The sequence below is a fragment of the Myotis myotis genome, unplaced genomic scaffold (assembly GCF_014108235.1).
Source record: "Myotis myotis isolate mMyoMyo1 unplaced genomic scaffold, mMyoMyo1.p scaffold_m19_p_18, whole genome shotgun sequence".
Classification (NCBI taxonomy): domain Eukaryota; kingdom Metazoa; phylum Chordata; class Mammalia; order Chiroptera; family Vespertilionidae; genus Myotis; species Myotis myotis.
The window spans coordinates 21,240,875-21,266,837 of NW_023416322.1; the positions used below are offsets into that span (position 1 = coordinate 21,240,875).

The 25,963-nt window shown below is 40.1% G+C and overlaps 1 protein-coding gene across 3 annotated transcripts in view; it reads left to right on the top strand.

Annotated features, from left to right (window-relative positions):
• Positions 1–12,879: 12,879 nt before the first annotated feature.
• The window catches only part of ABL2 (ABL proto-oncogene 2, non-receptor tyrosine kinase), a 93,726-nt gene continuing 80,642 nt past the window's right edge, over positions 12,880–25,963 (top strand). For all 3 annotated transcript variants that reach the window (XR_004973391.1, XM_036344434.1, XM_036344436.1), the window contains exon 1: positions 12,880–13,297. Coding sequence is in view for 2 of the 3 variants with exons in the window: in XM_036344434.1 (XP_036200327.1) it covers positions 13,141–13,297 (157 nt within the window). In the remaining variant the exon portion in view is untranslated. The remainder of the gene's footprint in view (positions 13,298–25,963) is intronic.

The window sequence follows — 25,963 nt, forward strand, 5'->3', positions numbered from 1 at the left end:
CTCCCTTCCTCCCTTCCTCCCTTCCTCCCTCCCTCCCTCCCTCCCTCCTCCCTCCTCCCTCCTTCCTTCCTTCCTTCCTTCCTTCCTTCCTTCCTTCCTTCCTTCCTTCCTTCTTTCCCCCCTCCCGTCTTTTTGGTGCCATGTACCCCTTTGGCAGTTTGGTGAAATTTATGGATCCCATTTCAGAATAATGTTCATAAATGTACAAAGTAAAATATATAAGACTACGGGGAAACCAATTGTATTGACAAATGCTTAGCAAAATACTTTTAAAAAGCAAATATGTTTTACATCTTTTTTAATGCATTATATAGCAAGATCTAGGAGCATGTGATGGCTAATTGTATTTATTAATTTAATCGGGCTGCCCAGATATTTGGTTAAACATGGTGTTTCTGGGGGTGTCTGTGAGGACTTTATTGGATGAGATTAGCATTTGATTCAGTAGACTGAGTGAAGAGGATTGCCCTCCCCAGTATGGGTGGGCCTTGTTCAATCTGTTGAAGGCCGAATAGACAAAAATGCTGAGTAAGGGAGAATCTATTCACTCTCTGCCTGTCTTCAAGCTGGGACATCAGTCTTCTCCTGACTTGGGACTCAGCCTCAGACTGAAACTTACATCATCAGCTCTCCTGGCTCTCAGGCCTTTAGACTCAGACTAGAACTATCCCACCAGCTAATTTGGGTCTCCAGTTTACTGACTGCTGATCTTGAGACTATCATGAGTTCATTGTAGTGATGAGTGTATAAGAGTAAACAATATCTTGAGATATGTTGCAACATGTGTGCCATAACTATAATATGATATGAAATACCTGCGACTTACAGTTCACAGGAGCCACTACCAGCACTATGGTTTGTTGCCTACATTCATAAGTGAATGAAGGAAATGCTAAATTTCAGGTGGAGGTTAGTGAAGATAAAAAATTTAATTTATTCCCCATGTTGGTGAACTCTGTTGGTTCTGTGCCTGATAACAGCTTCTATTATTATCTTTGCATTACCAGCTCTTACCTGAGCCTTATTTCAGAGTACTATTCCTGGGCTGCTGCAGACCTTTGTCTACTGATGCAGAAAAGTAAAAATGCATGGGTGTTTAAGTCCTTCAAAGGCAGCCCATAGCCAATGACTGACTGGTGAGGATGTATGAAAAGTCACCTTTTTTGCTTTGAGATGGCACAAAACTGAAGTGTAATTGATGTTCCAGAGTTCCCCTGTAGGATCAAGCTGAGGTTGGGCCTTTGCCTAAAATTTCATCATATTATTATTCTGCTTTTCCCTCAGTCCCAGTTACTCTTTAATAAATCACTTGCACATGAATCCTCATTTCAAGGTCTGCTTCCAGATAACTTGATTTAATATACTCACCATCCGATTTACAGAACCCCTGGGTCACAGATCCCTGCTCTAGGGGAAGTGGTGGAACGAGTTTGAATGCAATTGTTTTTCAGGTTGAACTTGCTGCTCTCAGCAAGTTATTGTTATTAAGAGACAGGTGAACCTAGACTAGAACAGAGCTGGACTAAATTCAAGCAGGGATCAAAGAGAATGAAGAAAACCTAGAGATCATGAGATTTATAGAAACTCCCTCCGCGGCTTTCAGACTCCAAATATTTAGGGATAAGATAGAAAAAACAGTGAGTGACAAAGGCTTAGTAAGATTTCTAAGTAAACAAAACGACAGCTGTGTGTGGCAATTGGATTAGGATATTCTCTTCTCTGCCAAGCCCAAAGGTAACCACCTTTTAGGTGAAAGAGCAAACCATGGAGGAAAGAAACAAAGAAGTCAGACAGTCTTGAGAACTGGATCTAGATATGGCTGACAAATTTAGCAAGTGAAAATACAGGACACCCAATATTTTTTCTGGCAACCTTAGGTCTAGAAAATGACTTTGGGAGTAGTTACTGACACCTGAGTCTTTCCAAAAGCAAATAGATCAGAAATATCTAAGTCGTAGAGGGAATTGTATTGATAAAGAAATGATAAGCCTGGTCTAAGAAAACTTTGGCCTATCCAGAGAACTTAAAAACAACCCTCAAGTCTCCGAATTTGCATGGGCAGGAAGCCCATGATGCAAGCCCCAAAGATGCCGTGCTCTCCACTGCCTACTTCAGACGTGGCTGGGAAGTGTAATGTAAAAAGGAGAGCCTCTCAGGGACTACAGAGAAAAATGCTAACAAAAGATCTTCCCAAAAGGTAGGACTAGTCTAATCAAAGAACTCCTCCCACCCCAAGATAGAGGTCTTCACAGAGCCCGCCCAGCTCTTTTTCACCAGTTGCTAAGGGCTAGTAACTGTGTCTATCTCCTGAATGGGTGTGTGTATGTGTTTGTTATATTGTGGATTGTTTGCCCTAGCTCCACTATTGTATGCAGAGGAGGGGAAAAGAATAGTTTACAGAAAACTTGTTTTTCCAAAAGTTATTAGTCCATGAGGAGCCATATCCAGACCTAATGGAGAAGACTGTGTCTCCCACAGATATTGGATTTTGAGCTTGGTTCAATGACTATAAGAGACTTTGCGTTGTTTTGGAGAAAGGTTTCTTTTTTTTTTTTTTTAAATATATTTTATTGATTTTTTACAGAGAGGAAGGGAGAGGGAGAGAGATAGTTAGAAACATCGATGAGAGAGGAACATCGATTCAGCTGCCTCTTGCACACCCCCCAACTGGGGATGTGCCCGCAACCTGGGTTCATACCCTTGACTGGAATCGAACTTGGGACCTCCCAGTCCGCAGGCCGACGCTCTATCCACTGAGCCAAACCGGTTTCGGCATGACACTTTATTTATGGTCTTCCAACTCTCTAGCTCCCAACCTTGTTCATGTGTACCAAGTGTTTGAAGAGCCATATACCTTGAGCTTACTTGTGTTCTGTTTAGAATTTTGTACACTTATTCGATTCTTTGTTCTATGTTGATTAGAGAGAGAAAAAAAAGTCTCTCTTCAAATAATGACTGTTCTGGGCAAGTCCTGGGAGCAGCTACAGATTTCCTCTATCCAAGGAGGACACCTAGAGGCTACTTGTGATGTGGTAGCCTATCCTGAAACGTTTTCCAAATTGTTTTCTTCACAGACCCAATTATCATTCATAAATCATAGATCCAATAAGTCCAAGTAAAATAAATATTAATGTACAGTTAATCTTTAAGCGGAGGAAACACGCCTAAGGAGGCTGCATTTATTTCCCAGGCCCAGTAGAAGTACATTGCAGGGTAGAGAAGAACTTGTGAACGTGAGAGGTGGACAACTGGGGAAATTTGAATGCGGACTGAATGTTGGTTCATGTAATTGAGTTAATGTTGATTTTCTTAAGTCTCGTTAGAGCAGTGGTTCTCAACCTTGGCTGCACATTAGAATCACCTGGGAATCTTTTTAAAATCCTGATTTCTGGGCCTCATCCTCCGGAAATTCAAAAAAAGATTCCCAGGTGATTCTAATGTGCAGCCAAGGTTGAGAACCACTGAGTTAGAGCATTATGCGTGTGCGGTGGAATGTTTTCTGTTCTTTGGAGATGCAGGCTGACATTTAAGGGTAAGGTTGGAAGATGTCTGAAACCTACTTTCAGATGTTTTGGCAAAAGGGAAGAGTATGTTTACAAATAGAGAGAGCTGTAGCAAGATGTTGACAGTTGGTGAAGCTAGGTGGAAAGAATACATTCATTACGCTGTTCTTTTATCTTTTCTGCACAAATTCTTTTCAAAATAAACAAATTGGAATGTAAAAGCTTTGAGCTGCCACTTAAAATGTTAACTGAATTTGTGTCTCAGCAGTTGTGACAGCTCTTGTAATCACACACAGTTATCTGCTGGTTTTAGTGTCTTTCACAGGGAACACAGCAAACACCCACAACTATCAGCTGATTGATTTAGAAGTGCTTGCTTTTCTCATCCTGGATTTGTGAGATCCTCAATGTCAGTGCTTTCACTTCCCCTTCACTATGTTCAATCCCCAGTTCTCTTTTACAGATTGTGCAGTCTGGTTTGTTTTGGTTATTTACTTATCACCCTCTCATGAAAATAACACAGTTGTTCAGCTTTCTTTTTCAATGATATGTAGGTCATACTGGTGTAGGTATTGTAATTGTTCTTTTTCATTATCTGCATTCTTAGGAAATACGGTCACAATATTCACAATGTTAAAAATTAAACTAGCGCTATCTTGATGCAAAGCACAATAATTAACCCTCAGACAAAACCAAAAAAACTGGTTGTTACAAGGCACCTAAATTGCTCACTGTAACGTGTGCAATGGACGATTCCTTTCTGTGAACTGACAATCAAGGTTGTCAACATCAGCCTCAGGGGGGAAAAACGGTAACCAAAAGGCGGATAATTTGTGTCCGCGCCATTTAAAACTAAAAAGAGTGTTGCTTTCAGCCGCTATTTTTGTGAGCTGCCACATGGCGTTTGCGCCTTTCCCCTGACCTATGGCACAGTGCAGAAACTGGGACTTCTCACGTTCAGGTGAGGGATTTCCCAGTTCCCAAACAGGAACAGTCTCTGGCAAACTGGGAAGGCTGGTCACTCTAGCACTGGTGGCGACCCCTAAAATAACAGAGACATATGAGCAAAGAGACTGGCAATGATCCATTTTCAGAAATATGTCCCTTTGAGACTGCAAGATCAATCTCTAACCTAAAGCTAATTAGTAGATCACTTGTCAGCATATATCCAAAAAAGCAGTCACCACTTAAGATAGGCGACCAGTGTTAATTTAAAAACAAATCATTCTAACCTGGACAGTGTGGCTCAGTTGGTTGAGCATCGTCCCATGCACCCCAGAGGTCCCTGGTTTGATTCCTGGGTTACAGCTTGATCCTCAGTAGGGGGTGTGTGGGAGGCAACCAATCAATGTTTCTATCTCTCCCTCTCCCTTTCCCCCTCTCTCTCTAAAAATCAATAAAAATGTATTTTTAAAAACAAAATAAAAATAAGTCATTCTAAAGTAGCCTTGTTTCATTTCTTGATAGGATTATAAGATTATCAATGAGGGGAATATCATAGACCTGTATACTTGACTTTTTTGGTGAGGTATTTGAACTATTTGAGAATAAGTTGCCAATATGATGTGCCATTATTCCTTAGTAAGTTAGTGTGCGTTCTCTATAAACATGCTTCTGTATAATCACAATACAATCATTAAAATAAGAACCAACACTCATACATTGGTACCTTCTACTTCAGGCTCTGCTCAAGTTTTACAAAATGTCCAGGACCTGATTAAACAGATCTATCCAGGACTCTGTGTTGTCTTTGGTTGTCATAACTATTTAATCCCTTTCACTCTGAAATGGTTCCCAGTCTTTCCTTGACGTTAAGAGAACAAAATAGTTATTTTGTGGAATGTCTCTCATTTTGGGTTTCCAGTTCTTCCTAATGATTAGTTCCAGTTACTCTTTTTTGGTAAGGAATCCATGTTTTTTTCATTGCAACCAATCAGCTAGAGCTCAATTTTGATTAGTCCCATGGTGATTTTGATCACTTGATTAAAATGGTATCTGTCAGTCTTCTCCATTGTACAGTACTGATTAATAAGTATTTAGGGGGGTACATTGTAATATGTGCACAACTCGTAACTTAACAAACCTTCAGATTATTTACATATTAATTTATATCAGTATGGACTCACGGTTTCCTATTTTATTAGATAATTTTCTCCTTTGCTGTATCTGTAACAGAAACCTGGGTCATCTTGAATACACAGGGGTAAGTAAAAGTTTACAGTGATTTGTATGAAAAATAATACAATAATGATAACATAAGAATAAGCTGTTTCATGTACTCACAACTGTAAACCTACTTTTATTTGCTTTTCTCATATTTGCTTATTTATTTTCTTATAGTTTTGGTTTTTTTTATAATCCTCATCCAAGGATATCTTCCCATTGATTTTCAGAGAGATTAGAAGGGAGAGGAAAGACAGAGAGAGAGAGAAACATCAATTTGAGAGAGACATCCATTAGTTGCCTCCTGCACGCACCCCTTCTTCTTCTAAGAATCTATGCTTTTATGATTAGCCCAAGGCAGTATACTAGTTAATTCTTACAATAAAGGATCAGATCCTGTGGAAGATTGAAAACATGACCATAAAAAAATATTAAAAACACACACATATGATTATAATATTTTCCTGGTTCTTCTATTAAGAGGTGGAGTCTATTTCCCCACCCTTTATTTTTTATTTTTAAATAGATATTTTTACTGATTTCAGAGAGGAAGGGAGAGAGAGATAGAAACATCAATGATGAGAGAGAATCATTGATAGGCTGCCTCCTGCATACCCTCCACAAGCCTGCAACCCAGGCATGTGCCCTTGACTGGAATCAAACCTGGGACCTTTCAGTCTGCAGGCCAATGCTCTATCCACTGAGCCAAACCAGGCAGAGCTATTTCTCTATCCTTTAAATCTGGGCTGGCCTTGTGACTTGCTTTGATTAATAGCATGTAGTAGAAATGATGTTGTGAGAGTCTTGGATCTTAGGCCTAAATAGGTCTTGCAGCTTCTACTCTTGCTCTCTTAGAATCCTGAGACCTGACAGTGTGTGGCTCAGTGGTTGAGCACCGGCCTGTGAACCAGGAAGTCACAGTTTGATTCCTGGTCAGGCCACATGCCTGGGTTGCAGACTCTATCCTCCAGTGCAAGGCGTGCAGGAGGCAGCTGATCCATGATTCTCTCTCATCATTGATGTTTCGCTCTCTCTCTTCCTTTCTGAAATAAATAAAAATTTATTATTTAAAAAAGAATACAGAGATCACCATGCCATAAGAAAGCTCAGTTTTATGGGCTGAATTTGTTTCCCCAAATTCGTATGTCGAAGTCTTAACTCCTAGTACTTCATAATATGACTTTGTTTAGCAACATGACCTTTACAGGGTAATTAGGTTAAAATCAGGTCATCAGGCAGACCCTAATCCAATATGACTGATGTCCTTATAAAAAGAGGAAATTTAGACAGAGTCACACACACACTGGGAGGACACCATGTGAAGATGAAGGCAGAGGTAGGAGTGATGCATCTACGCACCAGAGAACACCAAACATTATCAGCCAACACCAGAAGCTAGGAGAGGCAAAGGTCAGTTTCTTCCTCACAGCCCTCAGAAGGAATCAATCCTGCTGACACCATGATCTTGGAGTTCTAGCCTCCAGAACTGTGAGTAAATATGTTTCTATTGTTTAAGTATCCCTAACATACCAATAAACTAATATACCTGCTCATTCTGCAGTAGGTTAGATTGTTTGCATTAGTTTACTAGTGCTGCCATAACAAAGTACCACAGACTGGGTAAGTTAGACAACAGAGATTTATTTTCTCAGAGTTCTTGAGGTTGAACTCTGAGATCAAGGTGTCGGCAGGGTTAGTTTCTTCTGAGACCTCTCTTTGGTTTGTAGATGGCTTGCTTCTGTGTCTTCACGTGATCTTCCTTCTGTGTGTGTTGGTGTCCAAACTTCCTCTTCTTCTAAGGACACCGGTCACATTGGTTCAGGACTCACCCCAATTTTAATCTAATCACATCTTCAAATAGAGTCATATTGTGAGGTAGTAGGGGCTAGAGCTTTGACATAAGAATTGGAAGAGATGGGGTGCACACAATTCAGCCCATAACAAGAGGCCATATGGAGGAGAGCCAAGATGCTAACTTACAGCAGCACCAACTGCCTGATAGGAGGCCATTGTGAACCTTCCATCCAGCTCAGCTGACCCTCCAGCTGACTGCTGTTACATGAGGGAGCTTAGGTGAGCTCAGCAGAATTGGCTGGCCAACCCATAGAATTGCAAGAAGTCATACATCACTGTTGTTTCAAGCCACTATGTTTTGGGGTACGTAGTTTGTTATGCAGCAATAGATAACAGAAACAACCCCATTTCACATAAATTCTAAACCAGGCCCATTTCCATTACACTGTAGTGATGGGCTACATGTTAAATGGGTTGTTTAATCGGCTGTTTCATTATTACCATAGGAAAGGGATGAGTACTAATTTATTAACTTAAAATGAATAGATGTTATTATCGCTACTAGTGACATTTATATAGCACTTTGCCAATTTGAAGTGGTCTCTTAATAATTTATAAAGGTTTTAATCGAAGAAATATTGAATCATAGACCCATGGGAGTTAAGAGGAACAATAAGAGGTCATTTAATCCATCTCCTTATCTTCAAAGAGAATGACTTATTCTATCCCAGCCAGATCAGAGTCATCTTCCTCCTCCTGATTGTCATCCAAAAAAACTTTTAAAGTGTGTTTCTGTAAATGGAACTGTATTTAGCACTGTATAGGCCTTGAAAGATTTAATGCAACAACAATGCAGAGACAAACCACACATAAACAAAATTCAAAGTACTGCATGCACAAACAGCTTAAAAGAATGAATAAAGAAGATGTGGTACATATATACCATGGAATATTATTCAGCCATGAGAAGGGAGGCAATTCTGCCATTTGTGAGAAAATGATGGTTAGCAGGGGCTGGGGGTGAAAGAAATGGGGAGATATTGTTCAAGGATACAAACTTCCAGTTATAAGCTGAATAAGTTCCGGGGATCTGTTGTATAGCATGATGATATAGCTAATAATATTATATTATATACTTGAGATTTGCTAAGAGTAGATCTTAAATGCTCTCACCACAAAAAAGAAATAGGGGGTGGGGACAGGGGTCAATGGGAAAAACAAACAAACAAACAAAGGGGATATCTGTAATACTTTCAACAATAAAGATAAGTTAAAAAATGTTTTTGTAGGGGCAGAAGAACCATGGTCCTGTAAAAAAACCTAGTTTGGAATAAAAAATGTGAGTATTGTTTACTGTTAAAAAATAGCAATTATGTGAGGTAATGTAGATATTAGCTAAGGATATGGTGATAATCACTGTGTAATATATAAGTGTATCAAATCAACACCTTAAACAATGCTATATTTCAATTATAGCTCAATAAAGCTGGAAAAGGGAGAAAGAAAACTACATATACAATGACTTTTTTTAGTTTCAATTGTCGACATAAACATTTTAGCCCATGTAGATAATACAGACAGACATAAACATAATCATACAAAAACATTCATGTATGCAAGTAAAAGAAAAGGTTTAGGGAAATATGACAACTCTCAGATATTTGAAGGGCTGTTGTGTAGAAGAAAGGTTAGGTTTGCTTTGTGTAGCTACTGGGGACAACTAGGACCAGGGGTGAAACAGGTGGAAATTTCAGGGAGGCATGTGTCAGTGTATCTTTAGGAAGAACTTTTTAAGAATTAGAATGTTTTAAAATAAATGGGCTCCCTCACTGGAGTTATTATAGAGGGAATTCCAGGAGATTTGCCTAGATGACCTCTAAAATTCTTTCCAACCCTATGACTCTGAGCCACCTGTCAAAATTAAACACATTTGGGGGATGTAGAGGAAGGTAACTGAATTTTATAGGCAAAGAATTGTTATCAGCTATGCTTGTTGTAGGTATGAACAGAATAGAGACCAGGGAAAACTGTTATATCTCTATGTATAAATCTGAGATTTTCTTATGAAGGAGGCAGGATCTGAGTAGAATCCTGAGTACCATAAGGGGAATCACTCAGGAGCCATACTGGGGATAATGTGATTATTGTGAAAGTCATAGCTAAAAAAGAAGGCATCCCAGAAAGAGGCTAATTGGATGTATATATACCTGTCATAGAAGGGGTATGGGTTTGAGGAACAGGAGATGATGAACACTAGGCAATTATAATCCAGGGTGTCCTGGAAAATAATTTTGAAACATTAGATGAAAAACTTAGACATTGTATATAATGGAGGGGAGGGGAGCATGGTCAAAGCAATGAGAGGAAGAAATATTTCTGTTTTAATACATTGCTGGTGCTAAAGGTTTGGAACCTGGGAGGAAAAGGCTAGTAGCAGGCGAATCCAGCAGAGAGATGACTTGAGTCCAAATGAACATTGTGTCCATACAGATGCAGGGAAAGAAGTAGATATGGGAGATAATGTAAGACTGTAGCAAGAGCCTGGAAATGCAGGCTGGTGAAGACAAGGATCAGTGAAGCATGGCTCACACTCTTCTTGCTTCTGGAAATAGTGGCATTGCTTCTGGAGAAGATCGAGATGATGAGCATATGTGTCTTCAGTGTGCCTGTTGGTGTTGGTGCTGTGTCTGATCTTCCATGCCAGTTCCCTGGCCATCATACAGGTGAGGCTGTCCCTGCACTACTGTGCACCATCCCTGCTACTCTCCCCGCCACCCCCCCCCCCACACACACACACGCTTTCTGCCCCGATGGAAGCTCACAGCTGCCCTCAATTAAGTTTATGTTTTGGGATTGTTTTGAATGTTAAAGTGTAATTCTCCGGTAATTCATTTTGGCTTGGTTATGTTGAGATGAAATAGTTTCCCTAACTTTGTTTCTCACCAACTCCCTTTCTGAAAGTTCCCATCTCACGTTGAAAATGAAAGAATGGAAAACATCTACAAGATAGTGCATGTATTCTAAGTGTCTACTTACAAGATATTCTTGTTTTAGCCTAGATAGGATCTTAAGAATCAATGACAGAGGAATTTTTCATATGAAAAACAAAGGTCTTATGTAATTGTTCACATGTGCAGGTAGCTGGTGATAACCAGGTAGGAATGACTAATAAGGTGACATATGATTCCACATGTTTTTATTGGTTGATGGGTGTTTTTGTTTTTAGTTAAATGCAGAGTGGTAGGTGGTGGTGGTGGTGGCTCACCTGAATAAATACTGTAGAATTTGTTCCATGAACTAAGTTTATATCACTTGAAGAAATTAGACTTGGAAAAGTTGATGGACTTCTGAAAACATTACATTTTTTTTGGTATGAATATTAAGTGCTTGTATGACACATGCCCAATATTGTTTTAAGTGCTTTAAATATATTAATGCCGAAACCGGTTTGGCTCAGTGGATAGAGCGTCGGCCTGCGGACTGAGGGGTCCCAGGTTCGATTCCGGTCAAGGGCATGTACCTGGGTTGCGGGCACATCCCCAGTGGGAGATGTGCGGGAGGCGGCTGATCGATGTTTCTCTCCCATCGATGTTTCTAACTCTCTATCTCTCTCCCTTCCTCTCTGTAAAAAATCAATAAAATATATATTTAAAAAAAATATATATATATTAACTAATTTAATTCTCACAAGAGCACTATAAGGTAAGTACTATTGTTATTATCATCACCTCAAAGATGAGGAACTAGTGCATTAAAAGGTTATTTGCCCAAGAACAAATAGCTAATAATATAAACACACTTTTGAACTCAAGCAGTCTAAGCGTCAGAGTTCCTACCCTAACCACTGTGCATACTATATGCATATTACATTGTATAACATTAGCAGAGAAGCCAGACTGATACCCCCAAATTGAATTTTCTAAGATAATACAAATGAAACAAAAACCCCAACATTTTGCTCTGTGACCACTTTTATTCCTCGTGAATGATTTTTTTTCCCAGCGGTTGCAAACACTTTGAGAATTAAAAAGGGGTGTGTGTGTGGTATTTTAAACACAGGAAAACTTCGATCCAAATAGAAAATTCATATTCTATTCAGTGCTAAAGCATAGTGGTTTTGTTCCCGTTTTTTGGGGCAGTTTCTGTTATTTCTGGCCACAGCCTGGATGGCAATGGAATAATTTCATAGTGCTCTTATAATAGTGAGTATCAATGTCAGGGATGGTTCATCTAAGGTCAGGCTTTTAAGACATGTAAAGGAGACCAGCAGTTCCCTCTTTCTCCTAAACCTATCTTCCCAGTGATTGTTTTGTTGCTTCTTTACCATGGCATCCATCCTCTCTGCTTTCATTTTAAGCAAATTTTCAGTGGGATACCCTCAATAACTGATACTTTTTATAAAGGAAATAGAAAAGCCAAAGGAAGATAATTATCCAATTCTTTGAAAATTTAAAAAGCTGGATCAATATTAAGATGCAAGAATGTGTACTGGGGGGATAAGTGAATATTTGCACACATAAATATGTATTGTGTGTGCGTATAAACACACTTTTCTGCTTGACTCACCCTCTTTAGATAATATAAATTAAGGGTGAGTAAGTCCTGACTCAGAAAACAGAGTTAAAGATAGATTTTTGTCCCCCTTTGTCATCAAAAGAAGACCTGACCACGTGCCAGGTTTATAAAGCACACCAGTGGGAAGATTAGCTTGACTGTCAAGCATTGTGAGGGTAACAGAAACACACATGTGGTTAGGTGGTAAAGGAGTTCAAGAGGAATTCATGGTAACATAATACGAGGACTGGGGCCACAACTGCTTCTCCCCTGAGTCTGTAGAGTGCAGACAACCGAGCCAGCCGAGTGCAATTTACCATCATGAAATAATTTCCAAAAAAAAAAAAAAAATCACAATGAAACAATAGTGTACCTCTTTACTATCTTCATGCACATTTTGGCTGATTTTGACCCTCGGCCTGCTGCTGACAAGGGTGTGTACAGAGATCCTCCCGAGCACTTTAGGGATCCTCACCTGGACGGCAACCACCTCCTGCCCCGTGCTTGTCTCTCCCAGCTGTGCCTGCTAAGGCGCGGTGCACCCGGGGCGCATCGCTGGGCGGATTCATGTGGCAGGTGGAGGTGGGACAGGGAGGGCTTGACACCCACCGACCACCAAAGGCGGTCGCGTGTGAAGCGGAACGTGGGAGTCCGAGATGCGGGGAAGGGACCGAAGGTCCGAAAGACCTTGACGGGGCAGCGGCCGTGCTAGCGAGGTGGGCACTGGGGCTCCCACCGGGGGCGGGGCCTGCGCAGGGGGGCGGGGCCTGCGCAGGGGGCGGGGCCGGCGCGAAGTCGGCCCTCGGAGTAGCGGAGGTGACTGGTTGGGTGGGGGGGCGGGAGACGCTCTGCTCCATGCTTTCCCAGAGCTCGGTGGTTTAAAGATGGCGGCGGCGGCGGCGGCGCTGGGGACGCGGAGCCGCGGGAGGAGGAGGGGGAAGGAGGGTCTGTGAGTTGCCGAGAGGCAGCGTGAGGAGTGCGGGTGAGGAGCCGCCGGCCACCCGGCTCCCCAGGGCCGGGGCCAGGACTGGCACGGAGGCCGAAGCAACCCCAGGAGCCCGAGGCCGGAGCCGAGGAGGAATGTGACCGGGGGTCGGCGGGGGCGCGGGAGTTGGCGAGCGCCGGGATGGGGCAGCAGGTGGGCCGCGTCGGGGAGGCTCCCGGGCTTCAGCAGACGCAGCCCCGCGGGAGCCGGGGCAGCAGTGCGGCCAGGCCCTCCGGCCGCCGGCGGGACCTGGCGGGGCGCACCACGGAGGCCGGCTTCAATATCTTCACCCAGCACGGTGAGTGTGCCCGGGGGCCGGCGCGAGGGCGCCGGGAGGCCGCGGGCGGGCTTGGGGCGGGGTGGGCGGCGGACGGGCAGCCTGAGGGGGTCGCGCGGTGGAAGGGTGCCCGGGCGTGGGGGCGGAATCGGCTGCCATCTGGGCCCGTCACGGGAGGCGAGGCACACCCCTCCCCCTCCCGTCTCCAGCCCGGCTGGCAGCGCCGGGGGCGGGGGCGAGAGCCGTGGTCTCGGGGACCGCGGTCGGGCTGCCCCTCCGTCCTGGGACCCGGCTGCGCGGCTCCGGGAGGAGGGCGCGGTGGGTAGTGCCGCCAGGGGAGGGGAGGCGTGAGCTCCATCCTGGGGGTGTTGGTATCAATCGATCGTTAGCGAAGAGAACGGGAGTTGTGTCTTAAAGGGATGGGGAAAGAGCCACGGAATCTCGGGAGCCAGTGGCGTAGAAAGTCTGTTCGTAAGTCAGGCGATGTGCAGTGCCAGGACAGTGGGCAATGCCCGCCCATGGGAGAGCTAAGGGGTGTATCTTAGCACTTTTTGATTACCGCCCCCCCCAAAACCCCCCCCCCCCAAAACAAACTGGAAATGAAGGGTTTACCTCTCTTCTGCTCTTTTAAGTAGGATAGAATCCTGAGATGGCTGGTAGGGGTTAGAGGAGATTGGTGGGCATGGTTAGGGTTTTGGATACGAACAAGTTTTTCTTTCTACCGGGTGTGTATGTATTCATACGTATTTCCTCTCTGTAGTCTGGAACCTATTACTCTGGTTACCAAGGTATTTTTAGAATAGTTGTCTCCTGATCATACACTTTTATCAGTAAAAGAGCATAAACCTCAGGTATTAATGTATCTTTTAAATTTTATATTTGTCTGAACTGTGTTAATATGTATGCAACTTATAATGTACACAGAAATAGAATTTAAGAAAGCATGAAATGAACAATAAGTATAATAAATTAAGTTCTAATATGTATCTTTTCCTGCAGCCCAGTGGATTCTTTTGCACTTCCTCTGAGCTGCTCCCGCCCACCCCACTTTTGAGACTGATTTTTTAGAGGAAGGGAGAGTGGAGAAGGGAGGAAAAGAAAAAACAAAGTTGACCTTCATGAGGTTTAGATAACCTGAGGCCTGAGAGAAGCTGAAGACATAGATATGCCCTCTATATAAAGGAGGGGTAGTTGAGGTTGGATGAGAGGTAGCAAACTGGACTCTCCCTGAAGAGGCCTATAGAAAATAATAAAGGATAAAAGATGTTCTGTACTGCACAGAGTAGGGAATGGGGGTGGGGGCAGAAAAGGAAGTGTGAACTGTTCCTTAGAACTGGAGTTTTGGAGGAAGTAAAGCAAAGAAAAAGATGAACTCAGGAAGCTGTGGCTGCTAGGTGAGTTGTATTCAGAGAATTCTGGGTTTGGACTTTGTGAACAAGCTGAGTTGTTCCTTAGTGGAGGAGATATAAGGGATTTGGGGCCATTCAAGAATTACATGTCTACTATTAAAGACAGGGGTCCTCAAACTTTTTAAACAGGGGGCCAGTTCACTGTCCCTCAGACCGTTGGGGGGCCGGACTATAGTTTAAAAAAAAACTATGGCCGAAACCGGTTTGGCTCAGTGGATAGAGCGTCGGCCTGTGGACTGAAGGGTCCCGGGTTCGATTCCGGTCAAGGGCATGTGCCTGGGTTGCAGGCATATCCCCAGTAGGAGATGTGCAGGAGGCAGCTGATCGATGTTTCTCTCTCGTCGATGTTTCTAGCTCTCTATCTCTCTCCCTTCCTCTCTGTAAAAAATCAATAAAATATATTAAAAAAAAAAACAAAAAACTATGAACAAATTTCTGTGCACACTGCACATTTCTTATTTTGAAGTAAAAAAACAAAACGGGAACAAATACAATATTTGTATTTGCATGTGGCCCGCGGGCCGTAGTTTGAGGACCCCTGATTAAAGATGTGAGTGAGTTTTTCTTCCAGGGATGTGAGTGAACATGTTAAGAAGGTGTTATATGGCTTATTCTTTATTGAAATCACTTCCTAAAACACAGGCAGCCCTAGCTGGTTTGGTCCAGTGGATAGAGTGTCGGCCTGCGTACTGACGGGTCCTGGGTTCGATTCTGGTCTAGGGCACATGTCCAGGTTGTAGGCTGGATCCCTAGTTGGGGGCATGCAGGAGGCAACCGATCAATGATTCTCATCATTGGTGTTTCTGTCTCCCTCTCCCTGTCCTTTTCTCTCTGAAATCAATAATTATATATATATATATATTTATATACGGTATATATATATATATTTATATACGGTATATATATATATTTATAAAACACAGGAGGCAAGAGTGGGTGAATAGTCTTCAGGGAAGAAATCCACGTAGCTTTGCTTTGTGGAAAGTGTTAATGTGGGTTAAACTTGGCCCAGTAGGCAACAGTAATCCTCTGCCTCTAGCACAGCGGTTCTCAACCTGTGGGTCGCGACCCCTTTGGCGGTTGAACGACCCTTTCACAGGGGTCGCCTAAGACCATCCTGCATATCAGATATTTACATTACGATTCATAACAGTAGCAACATTACTGTTATGAAGTAGCAATGAAAGTAATTTTATGGTTGGGTCACAACATGAGGAACGGTATTTAAAGGGCCAGAAGGTTGAGAACCACTGCTCTAGCATCTTATTCAGGACATAAGATTTTCAGAGAATGAGGAAGTCATGAAGAATGGAATAGAAGAGATTTTGAAGGATGGATGGGAGTTGGACTTACGGAGCAAGAAGATGAGGGCAGGCTGGTCAGGAGAAACAAATTAAGCTTGGACAATGGAAACAAACATAATTTGTTGATGGGATAGTGAGGACACAACTGTCAGGAGTTAAGCAAATACTCCAGGAGTGATAGTAGAGCAGAAATGGCAAGAATCAAGTCGTCGTCCTCGCTACACCTGGCTAGGTGATTTAGTCAATTACCATCTTTGGTTTTTTAATCTTTAAAATGTTGGACCGGGTGATTGCTAAGGTACCTTCTGACTCTTAAGATTTTATTATTTTAATTGAAAAGCAGTGGGAAGAAAACTTGGAATACGTTGGATGGGCTCTGGTTATGGAAAATGTGGGAAAGGAGTTTATATCAATTTACCTGATTGGCTGTTTTATAGGATACCGCAACAAACCCAAGTATGAAATGCTCAAAGACTGGCCTTGAGTGGAGGCAGAGGAAATAGGAGGGGTAAGGTCAAGGGATATTTCATTCATTTAACAAACAAAATTTTTTTGAGCATCTGTTATGTACTGGGCCCTGGGGATGTTGCTGTGAATATGAGTCCCTGTCCTTGTGGAACTTAAATAACTTAATGATTTGACATAGAGGGGGAAATAGGAGAGATCACTTTGGAGTATTTATTAAGGGCATGAATTCTGGAGCCATGCTGCCTGGATTTGAAACTTGGCTCAGCTGCTTATTATCTGTGTGACCTTGGGCAAAGTATTTAACCTTTTGTGCCTTGGATTCTCCATTTGTAAAATGGGCCTAATAAGAGTACTTAGTACTTAAACCTAGATTTAATGAGTTAATATATATGAGGCACGTAGAATAGTGCCTTGCACACAGTGAAGAGCTCAGTATGTGTTAGCTGCTACCATTTCTACCATTATTAAAAATAGAGATGAGTCAAAGATGATAAGGTTTTGACATTGGCTGAGATGGTGATTTTTTGTTGACAGGTTTGGAAGTTAGACACTGATTGAAAGGATGGGAATAGGGTAAGCTTGTTGCCAAAGACTAGTATGAAAATAAGGAAATTAGCAAATAATATAGTAAACAGAGGTGAAATGAGTATTATTCTTAGACAGATGGGTGTTTACAAACTTTTACATAGATGAGTTTCTCAACCTTGGCAGTATTGACATTTTGGGATGGATAATTCTTTGTTGTGGGGGCTGGCCTGTGCTTTTTATAAGATGTTTAGCCACATCCCTGGCCTCTTCTTAGTAGATGTCTGTAGCATACCTTTCTGGCAACAACTTCCTCTCCCTTCCAATTGTGACAACCAGAAACATTTTCAGGCATTGCCAAATGCCCCCTGGGGGGCACAGTTGCCCCCAGTTGAGAACCACTGCTTAAAAATATGTAGTAGATTCGGTATTGAATGAATAAATGAATTAGATTTAAAAATTCCTCAGTGGACGTATTTACACACAAAAATCTAGATTTAGAACTAGTATACAAATCACTGTCTTGTTTCAGTATTGAGGTATTTGCACACAATTTTATATATGAAAGTTAAGTCTGACAAGCTATCGAGTTTACCTATAGGTTTAAAGTGGATCAAATATTGTATGTAGTTAATCAGTAAACATGTACATGTTATAGAAATGTTTTATCAGAGTCCATGATTTTTCTTCTGTAGAAAGAAATGGTATTTTCTTATTGAAAATGTGAATGGTATTTTTTAAAAATATATTTTATTGATTTTTTACAGAGAGGAAGGGAGAGGGATAGAGAGTTAGAAACATCGATGAGAGAGAAACGTAGATTCAGCTGCCTCTTGCACGCCCCCTAAAACATCGATTCAGCTGCCTCTTGCACGCCCCCTACTGGGGATGTGCCGAACCTGGGACCCTTCAGTCCGCAGGCTGACGCTCCGCTGAGCCCAACCAGTTAGGGCGAGAATGGTATTTTTTATTGTTAATATATATAAGTTGTTAAAATAATTTGCCTTGCAATTTTTGTGAATTTTGTGAATGCAATTTAGAAGGAATAAAAATAATAGGGCTGTTTTTGGTATGAAAGAGATGAGTACTGTGTGGCTTTTCTGATCTCTGTTATTGAACCTTTTTGGTGAGCTGATGTTTTGTGACTAGTAAGTAATCTGGGGTTAAATACTTTTCTTTTTAATATCTGACATACCTTACAACAGTTGAATGGTTTCATTTAAACTTCTTCTCTCATTTACTGAAAATACTATTAAAAGTTAACCTTAAGTTGTGAAGTTTTGAATAACAGAAAATTTCCCTTAAATCAACTTATCATTTTGAGTGGTCTGGTTTATTTATTTTGGATCTATAGTTCATGTTTTAATCTTTGCGTCATGAAAGATATGGGCATCCCAGGTTCAACATGATACTGTAGAAAAGAACAGGAAGGCTAAATTGCATGGGAATCTTAATTATGGTGACCTTGTATTGTGGTCACTTATTCTTATGAAAGTGACTTTACTTTTAAAAATGAAATTAGCTGTTAGATTTTTATCAACCTCCAAATCTGTATAAGTTGCAGATATATAGATAGCTGTGTCTGTTTTTAGCAAAATGGCAATATAAATTGTGGTACAGATTTATTAAACCAATTGCCAGTAAGTTCCAGGAAAATTGTGAAGTCTGAAGTTTCTCCTTCAGTATGCTTTAAAAAGAAAACAAAAGAAAAAACGGCATCTTTCCCATTCTATCCCCCATTCTATGTTGTTTTTCCTGTTCATTCTCTTTAACAAAATTGGGAATGATGATGATAAATTTTTATTTGTGTAGTTTTTTTAGAGTTTATGAAGACCTTTTATGGCTTTTACTTAATTTGATCTTTACTGTTACTCTGAAATAGGTGGGGACAGGTATTAATCTTCTCATTTTAATACATTAAAAAAAGTTAAGAGAACTGACTTTTCAAGGTCACCTAGCTGTTAAGTTATCGGACTGAAACTAAGCCCTTTTCTCCAAATCTTGCCATACTGTGGCTATTTAGAGAACATAGATTCAAATCCTGCCTTGTATCTGACATTAGTAAATGGTTTACAACTCCAACCTCAGCAGATTGTTGAATTAAATAATAAAATTATGTAAGGCTCTTAACGGAAGTGCCAGGCACTAAGTACTCAATAAACAGTTTTGTTGTTGTCGTTACTTTCCTCAAGACGGTTGTGAAGATTGAGTCATATATGAAAATGTTTTGTATTCTATCTACGATACTGCTATTATCAACACGATGGCATGCTAAAGTGTAGAATTGTCTTAGCATTTACTTTTAAAGTATGTTTTCTATCTCTAAATCTTTTTCTCTCAAGTGACTCTTCGTTATTAAAGGACTTCTAGAAGCAAAAAGGTAGGGAAATTTTGGGAATCTGGAATCATAGGAGAATCTGAAATTACATTAGTACTATATTCCTCTGAAGGTAAATATTATCCTCTTACCATGACTTGTCTTAGGGGTTTGGGTGTCAATTAGAGCAGCGGTTGCCAACCTTTTGGACCTCACGGACCACTGGTTGGCGACCGCTGAATTAGAGGATAGTCCATAGTTCTTTTTCATTCACTCTTTTCATAGGATGTTTTTTCTTCATTCAGAGAAGTTGAATCAGAGACACAGGCCAATGCAAATATAAAGTTTAGAGATTTCATTCTAATCTGGCACATTTGTTTGCTAGTTAATATTTAATGGCTTTGTATATTGTTACCTCCTTCATCTGACATCCTTTAGACTTTTTGTGCCTCCCTGTATTATTTTTAACTCTGATTATAGTTTTTGTTAAAAGCATGTTTTAGTGGGACTTTTATGTTCATGATTTTGTAAATCAAATGAGCTTTTTCTCATATTGTGGAAATGAGATTTTAAAATACTTAAGAATGTTAACCTCATCAATTTTAACATTTCTTCTGGAATAAGTAAATTTGGAGTTTTCACTGTAGATACTTCACCAAATCATGTAGAAGAACTGCTTTAAAACGTTAGCATAGAGAGCTTGTTAAGACAGATTGCTGGGTCTCACTCCCAGAGTTTGATTCGGGTTTCAGGGGATTCAAAAATTTGCGTTTCTGACAAATTTCCAGAATAGCTGATGCAGCTGGTTGAGGGGGTCACACTTTGAGAACCATTGGTGATGTGCGATTAAGATGAGTAATGGGTCAAAGGGATTCAGAGACTCTTGTTTGAAAACATTAGGTATCAGCTCTCTTCTACCTAAAACTGGTTGAAGTCCATGTGTCCCATGTCTAGTGTACACATATACTAGTGTCACTGTTTTACCTCATATTTTGGTGGTAGGAAGAGATGATGTGTCTTTGCTTTGGCCTCAACATTTCTTTTTATCTCTAAAGGTTCATATGTTGAAAGTCTATTGAGAGATTCATTTTTGAAAGAATCTTGAAATCAGGGAAAAGTGAGGTAGGGCACATAGGGTTCTGTTGACACACTTAGGGTGGGCCTCAGTTCATGGAAGAAGTGGTGAAGAAAAAAATGGCACCTATTGGGTACTGTGTCAGGCATGTTCTAAGTCAGGGGTGGGCAAACTTTTTGACTCGAGGGCCACAATGGGTTCTTAAACTGGACCAGAGGGCTGGAACAAAAGCATGGATGGAGTGTTTGTGTGAACTAATATAAATTCAAAGTAAACATCATTACATAAAAGGGTACAGTCTTTTTTTTTTTTTTCGTTTTATTCATTTCAAACGGGCCACATGCGGCCCGCGGGCCGTAGTTTGCGCACGGCTGTTCTAAGTACTTAATTTCTGTTTTGTTTTTTAAACCACATAAAACCCTACTTGCCCAAATTGATACAGATTTGATAGAGACCAAAAGAATTAGGGTACCTACTTGTGATTCTATAGTTTTGGTGTATGATGGTGCCTAACCTTTTGGGGTGTGTGTGCAAAAATACTTAGGCTCCCCTCCCCCCCCCATCTCTCTTGAGACCGTATTGAAGTTTTCAAAATGGTAGGTCAGGGTTAGGTGTTATACTCTGTGGCTACAGAGTCAGACTTAGATATTACTAGAAACCTGGTGCACGAAATTCATGCACGGGTACGGTCCCTAGGCCTGGCCCCACCCCCCGCTGCCACCCACTCCTGGTTCCCCATTCGAGGGTGGTCGGTGTCTGACAGCCGGGGAAGGGACTGAGAGGTCAGCTGTTCCCACCCGCTCGCCGTCCCTGCCTCTGCCGCAGGTCACCCTCCGTGTGGGGGCGACGGGGGGGGGGGATGGGGGCCTTGACCTGGTGCCGCCCGCATACCCTGCCACCCAACCCTGGTTCCCTATTTGCTATCAAGTGATCGGAGCCTGCCAGCCAGGTAAAGGGACCAAAAGGTGGTCACTGCGCCTCATAGTGACTGGTCCAATGGTCATTCTGATTATTCTGCCATTAGGGTCAATTTATATATTACCCTCTTATTATATAGGATGGTCTAATGAAGGGAGCAGTAGGTACTAACAAGGATATTTGGAATCTCATGGTAACATTGAACTGCTGTCTTAATCTAGGTTTACTGTCACTAATATTTCTTATTTGAAGGCTTTTATATCCTCCCCCTTTGTTGTAGATTACAACTTTTACTCTCTTTGCTTCTTAGAAATTAAGATTTAACAGATACCAGTGATAGTATATTGTGCTACTATGATAAAAAAATGAATATAATAAATCCATGTTTCTCTATGAATGTGTAAGAAAGTATAAAATATTATCTCTATATATCCTCTAATGTTTGTAGTTGATTTATTAGACCATACTGGTAGAGGGTCTTTAGAAAATTACTAACTGATGATATTGTGTACCAATTGCACAAATATTTGTGTAAATGACTCTTGGATTCTAAGATACTAGGTTGTAAGAATTGATTTCTTTACCTTGTGTCCTTTACAAACGGTATATGCCACATAGTAAGTGTGAATAATTGTGGAACAATTTTTTTTATTCTATATGTTTTCATATATTTCTGAAATAGTCATTGATTAAAAACATCTTAAATGACAATATGTCTGATTGTTAACAGTTTTACTTGATAAAACTGTGTAGGTGACTAATTTTTCTCTATATCCAGATGTGCACACAGATGTATAAAATATCCATATATAGCAGCTTGCATGCTATAGTGTTTGAGACTAAACATAAATAATTTCAGGATGGCACTATTTTATAGAATGTTAGTGTTAAAAATGAAGTACTTCAATGATCCTGTGTTGAAATCTATGTAGCTACTTAAAGTGGTATATTTAGTTTATTATTGCAATATGCAACTTAAAAGACTTTTTTTTCCTCTTGAAGTAATATGGTAGAATTAAAAAAAATTTGCTTAACTCTCCAGAGTACTTTCTATGTTCTTTATTCATTTATTTTATAGTAATTGACTATGTAGATGTCTCTGAGAGAATTTTTAGGTATGATAGAACTGCTGTCCAAAAGAATGATGCTGCTTAGATGTTGATGAACATCCTCATGAGACAGTTAAAAAAACTAGTCTTGTTTTGTGTGTCTGAGAGTATGATATTTTGTACAATGACTCTTGGTTAATAATCTTTGCCCTTTTGGTTTGAGTGCATAATTTTAGTATGTAAATTGTGGTCATTATACTAATTATAATTAGAAAACTTCCTCAGTATTCCACTTAAATAGATTAATACACATTAAATAGAATACTATGCTAAATTTAATTTTGGTTGCTTAAAAAATAAGAACTATACTGAGCGTTTTTCCCCCATTCTTCGCTTGGTGCAGTAAATGTGCTGATTCTGTGGTGGTGGTACTGCCGGCTCCTCCATAGTGAGCTCTGCCAGTGTTGGCTTTTGATCCAGCAGAACACAAAGCTCAGCAGGCCCAGGCAATTTATATTCCCTGGTTTGCTTTCTAAGGAGAGGAGGGTGTAGAAACCTTTCACTTGATGTCAATGTCAAAGAAATGTTCTGTGGCTTAATGTGATACGTAGTATGTACAATTTTGTTAACATGTTCCTCTGTCTATTCTGATTCCAGCGAATTAAAATAACAATACTTAGCACTGAAGATTGCCACTTAACTTAGCATTTTGTGGATCCAGATTATTACTAAGAAAACATTTTCCTAAAACTAGCAGCACCAACAGGCACAATTAGTATCACCCATCTGTTTCTTACAGGAAAGAAAGGTTGATATATGAATGTTTTTGTTACAGTAACTTTTATTATTTTCAAAATTTGCATTTTTTAATTGTATAAAAATATCTGAAGGGGTATCTAAGTGTAAAAGAAAAATCAGTACAGAAGCATATGGAATAGACATGAAAGTCCCCTTTGGTATTCCTACCCTCATTCCATATTCCCTTATTAGAGGAAACTGTTCATGGCTTGATGTGTATTTCCTCAGAACTGTGTGTGTGTGTGTGTGTGTGTATACACACATATTAATACTTCTCTTTTTATTTCATAAATGGCATTATATTTATAAATTTTTCCTCCCAAATTTGTTTTTTGTACTTATATGTCTGAAAGACCTTCCTGTGGTAGTATGTAATAGGTTTTTCATTCTTTCAACAGCTTTATAGTGTTTCATGCTCTAGATATATATTTTAACCATTTTGTTTAGATAGTAATCATTTTTTATTGATGAATATTAGTTTATAAGTTTATTTTAAAAGTATTTTTTTCTTGTATTTTCTATATTATCAACTTGAACCTATCTGAAGTTTTTATTTCAGATAAAATATATATAATTTGAGGTTGGAAGAAACTTAAATGCTTTTCCATTGCACTAATTAGTGAGTAGTTCATTAATTCCCACAGCTTTGAAGAATCATATTTTTCATATGTTAAATTCTCAAATGTTACAGATCTTTAAAAAACTCTCTCCATGGTTACATTGATCTTTATTGCTTCCTGCACTTGGTTAACATATTATTTTAATTATATAGTAATTATAAGCTTAAAATGTATGTTTATCTAGTTAGCTCCCCATTATTGTGTTCTTGTTCAAAATTTATTTGGATGTTATTGCATATTATATCTTCTAAAAATTCTTAGGATTGGGTTATTAAGATTTAGAAATATTTTATTTTAATTTATTTTATTGATTTTAGAGTGAGGAAGGTGGGGAGAGAGAGACATAGACACTGATACATTGTTCCACTTATTTATGCATTCATTGGTTGATATGTGCCCTGATGAGGGAATGAACCCACAATCTTGTCATATCATGATGGTGCTCTAACCAACTGACCTACTTGGCCAGGGCAAGATTTAGAAATGTTAATGGAATTTTCGTAGTGATTGTATTGAATTATAGGTTAATTTTGGGGGTGAATTAACACTGTTGCATTATTGTGTCCTTACATCCAAGATCATGGTGTCCCTTTGCCAATCTCAATAAATCTTTTATGTCCGTAAGTAAAAGATTTTTCATTTGCTTCATATTGTTTTTGGATAAATTTTTTTCTTTTTTGACATCTCTGGTTAAACTTATTTGTGGGCACTTTATAATTTTTGTAATAATTGTAAGTGTAATCTTACATTTCCCATCGATAGGAGTCATTGTACTGCTTGGCCTCATCGATGTTTCTGTCTCTAAAATCAATAAAGACATATTAAAAAAATCTGGTGTATATTCTTTTAAATCCTCTTTAATGCATATGATTTGTATTAACCAAAATGTAAACAAAGAAAACATACAATTTTTTGTTCATTTTTTTTTTTTTTTTACTTTATGTAGTTTGAATCTTGGTAATCTTAAAGGAGAAAGGGTTTTTTTTTGGACCCTCTTTTTAGAACTATTTTTGCATTTACTCCTCCTCACACTACTTAATATCTATATACTTTAGTCTTACAATTTTTGTTATTCCTGTTTAAGTTCTTGAAGACTTCTGTATTCTTCATTCTGCTGAGCTCATACTAAATTTACTTAAGGGTAGGGCATACAGTAATGCAAGTAATTGTAGGGGAAAAGAAGACATTTCAGCAATTATTTCAGGGTACAGATCAATCACTAATTCACTTATAGTCCAGTATTGCTTAATTTGCTGATATAACAAAACTAAGAAAATACATATTTGTATAATTTATTTAAAGCCATCTTTTTTAAAAGTTAAACTAAAATATTCCTAGGATGTTAAATTGTTATGATCTTTTTTACACAGAACATACTCTGAGGCATTAGCTCTTTTTTTAAAAACATATTTTATTACAGAGAGGAAGGGAGAGGGATAGAGAGTTAGAAACATCGATGAGAGAGAAACATTGATCAGCTGCCTCCTGCACACCCCCAACTGGGGATGTGCCTGCAACCAAGGTACATGCCCTTGACCGGAATCGAACCTGGGACCCTTCAGTCCGCAGACTGATGCTCTATCCACTAAGCCAAACTGGTTAGGGCTGAGGCATTAACTCTTGAAAATAAAAATGTGGAGGAGGACAGCAAGGTTATATTCTATTCCTTTTAAAATGTCATGAGTTGTTTAATTTCTTTCAAGAAGAAGGAAACGTGGGTTTACTGTCTAGTTTTTAGGTGGTGATTTATTTATTTATTTTTTAAAATATATTTTATTGATTTTTTACAGAGAGGAAGGGAGAGAGATAGAGAGCTAGAAACATCGATGAGAGAGAAACATCGATCAGCTGCCTTCTGCACATCTCCCACCCAGGATGTGCCCGCAACCAAGGCACACGCCCCTGACCGGAATCGAACCTGGGACCCTTCAGTCCACAGGCCGACGCTCTGTCCACTGAGCCAAACCGGCTTCGGTTTAGGTGGTGATTTATAAAAGAACTAGAAGCCCGGTGCACAAAAATTTGTGCACTCAGGGGGTCCCTCAGCTTGGCCTATGCCCTCTTGCAGTCTGGGACCCCTCGGAGGATGTCCATCTGCTGGCTTAGGCCCGATCCCGCAGGGGATCATCCCTCTGGCAGCCCGGCAGCCCTCGGGGGATGTCCACTTGCCAGTGGGGAGCAGGCCTAAGCTGGAGTCGGACATC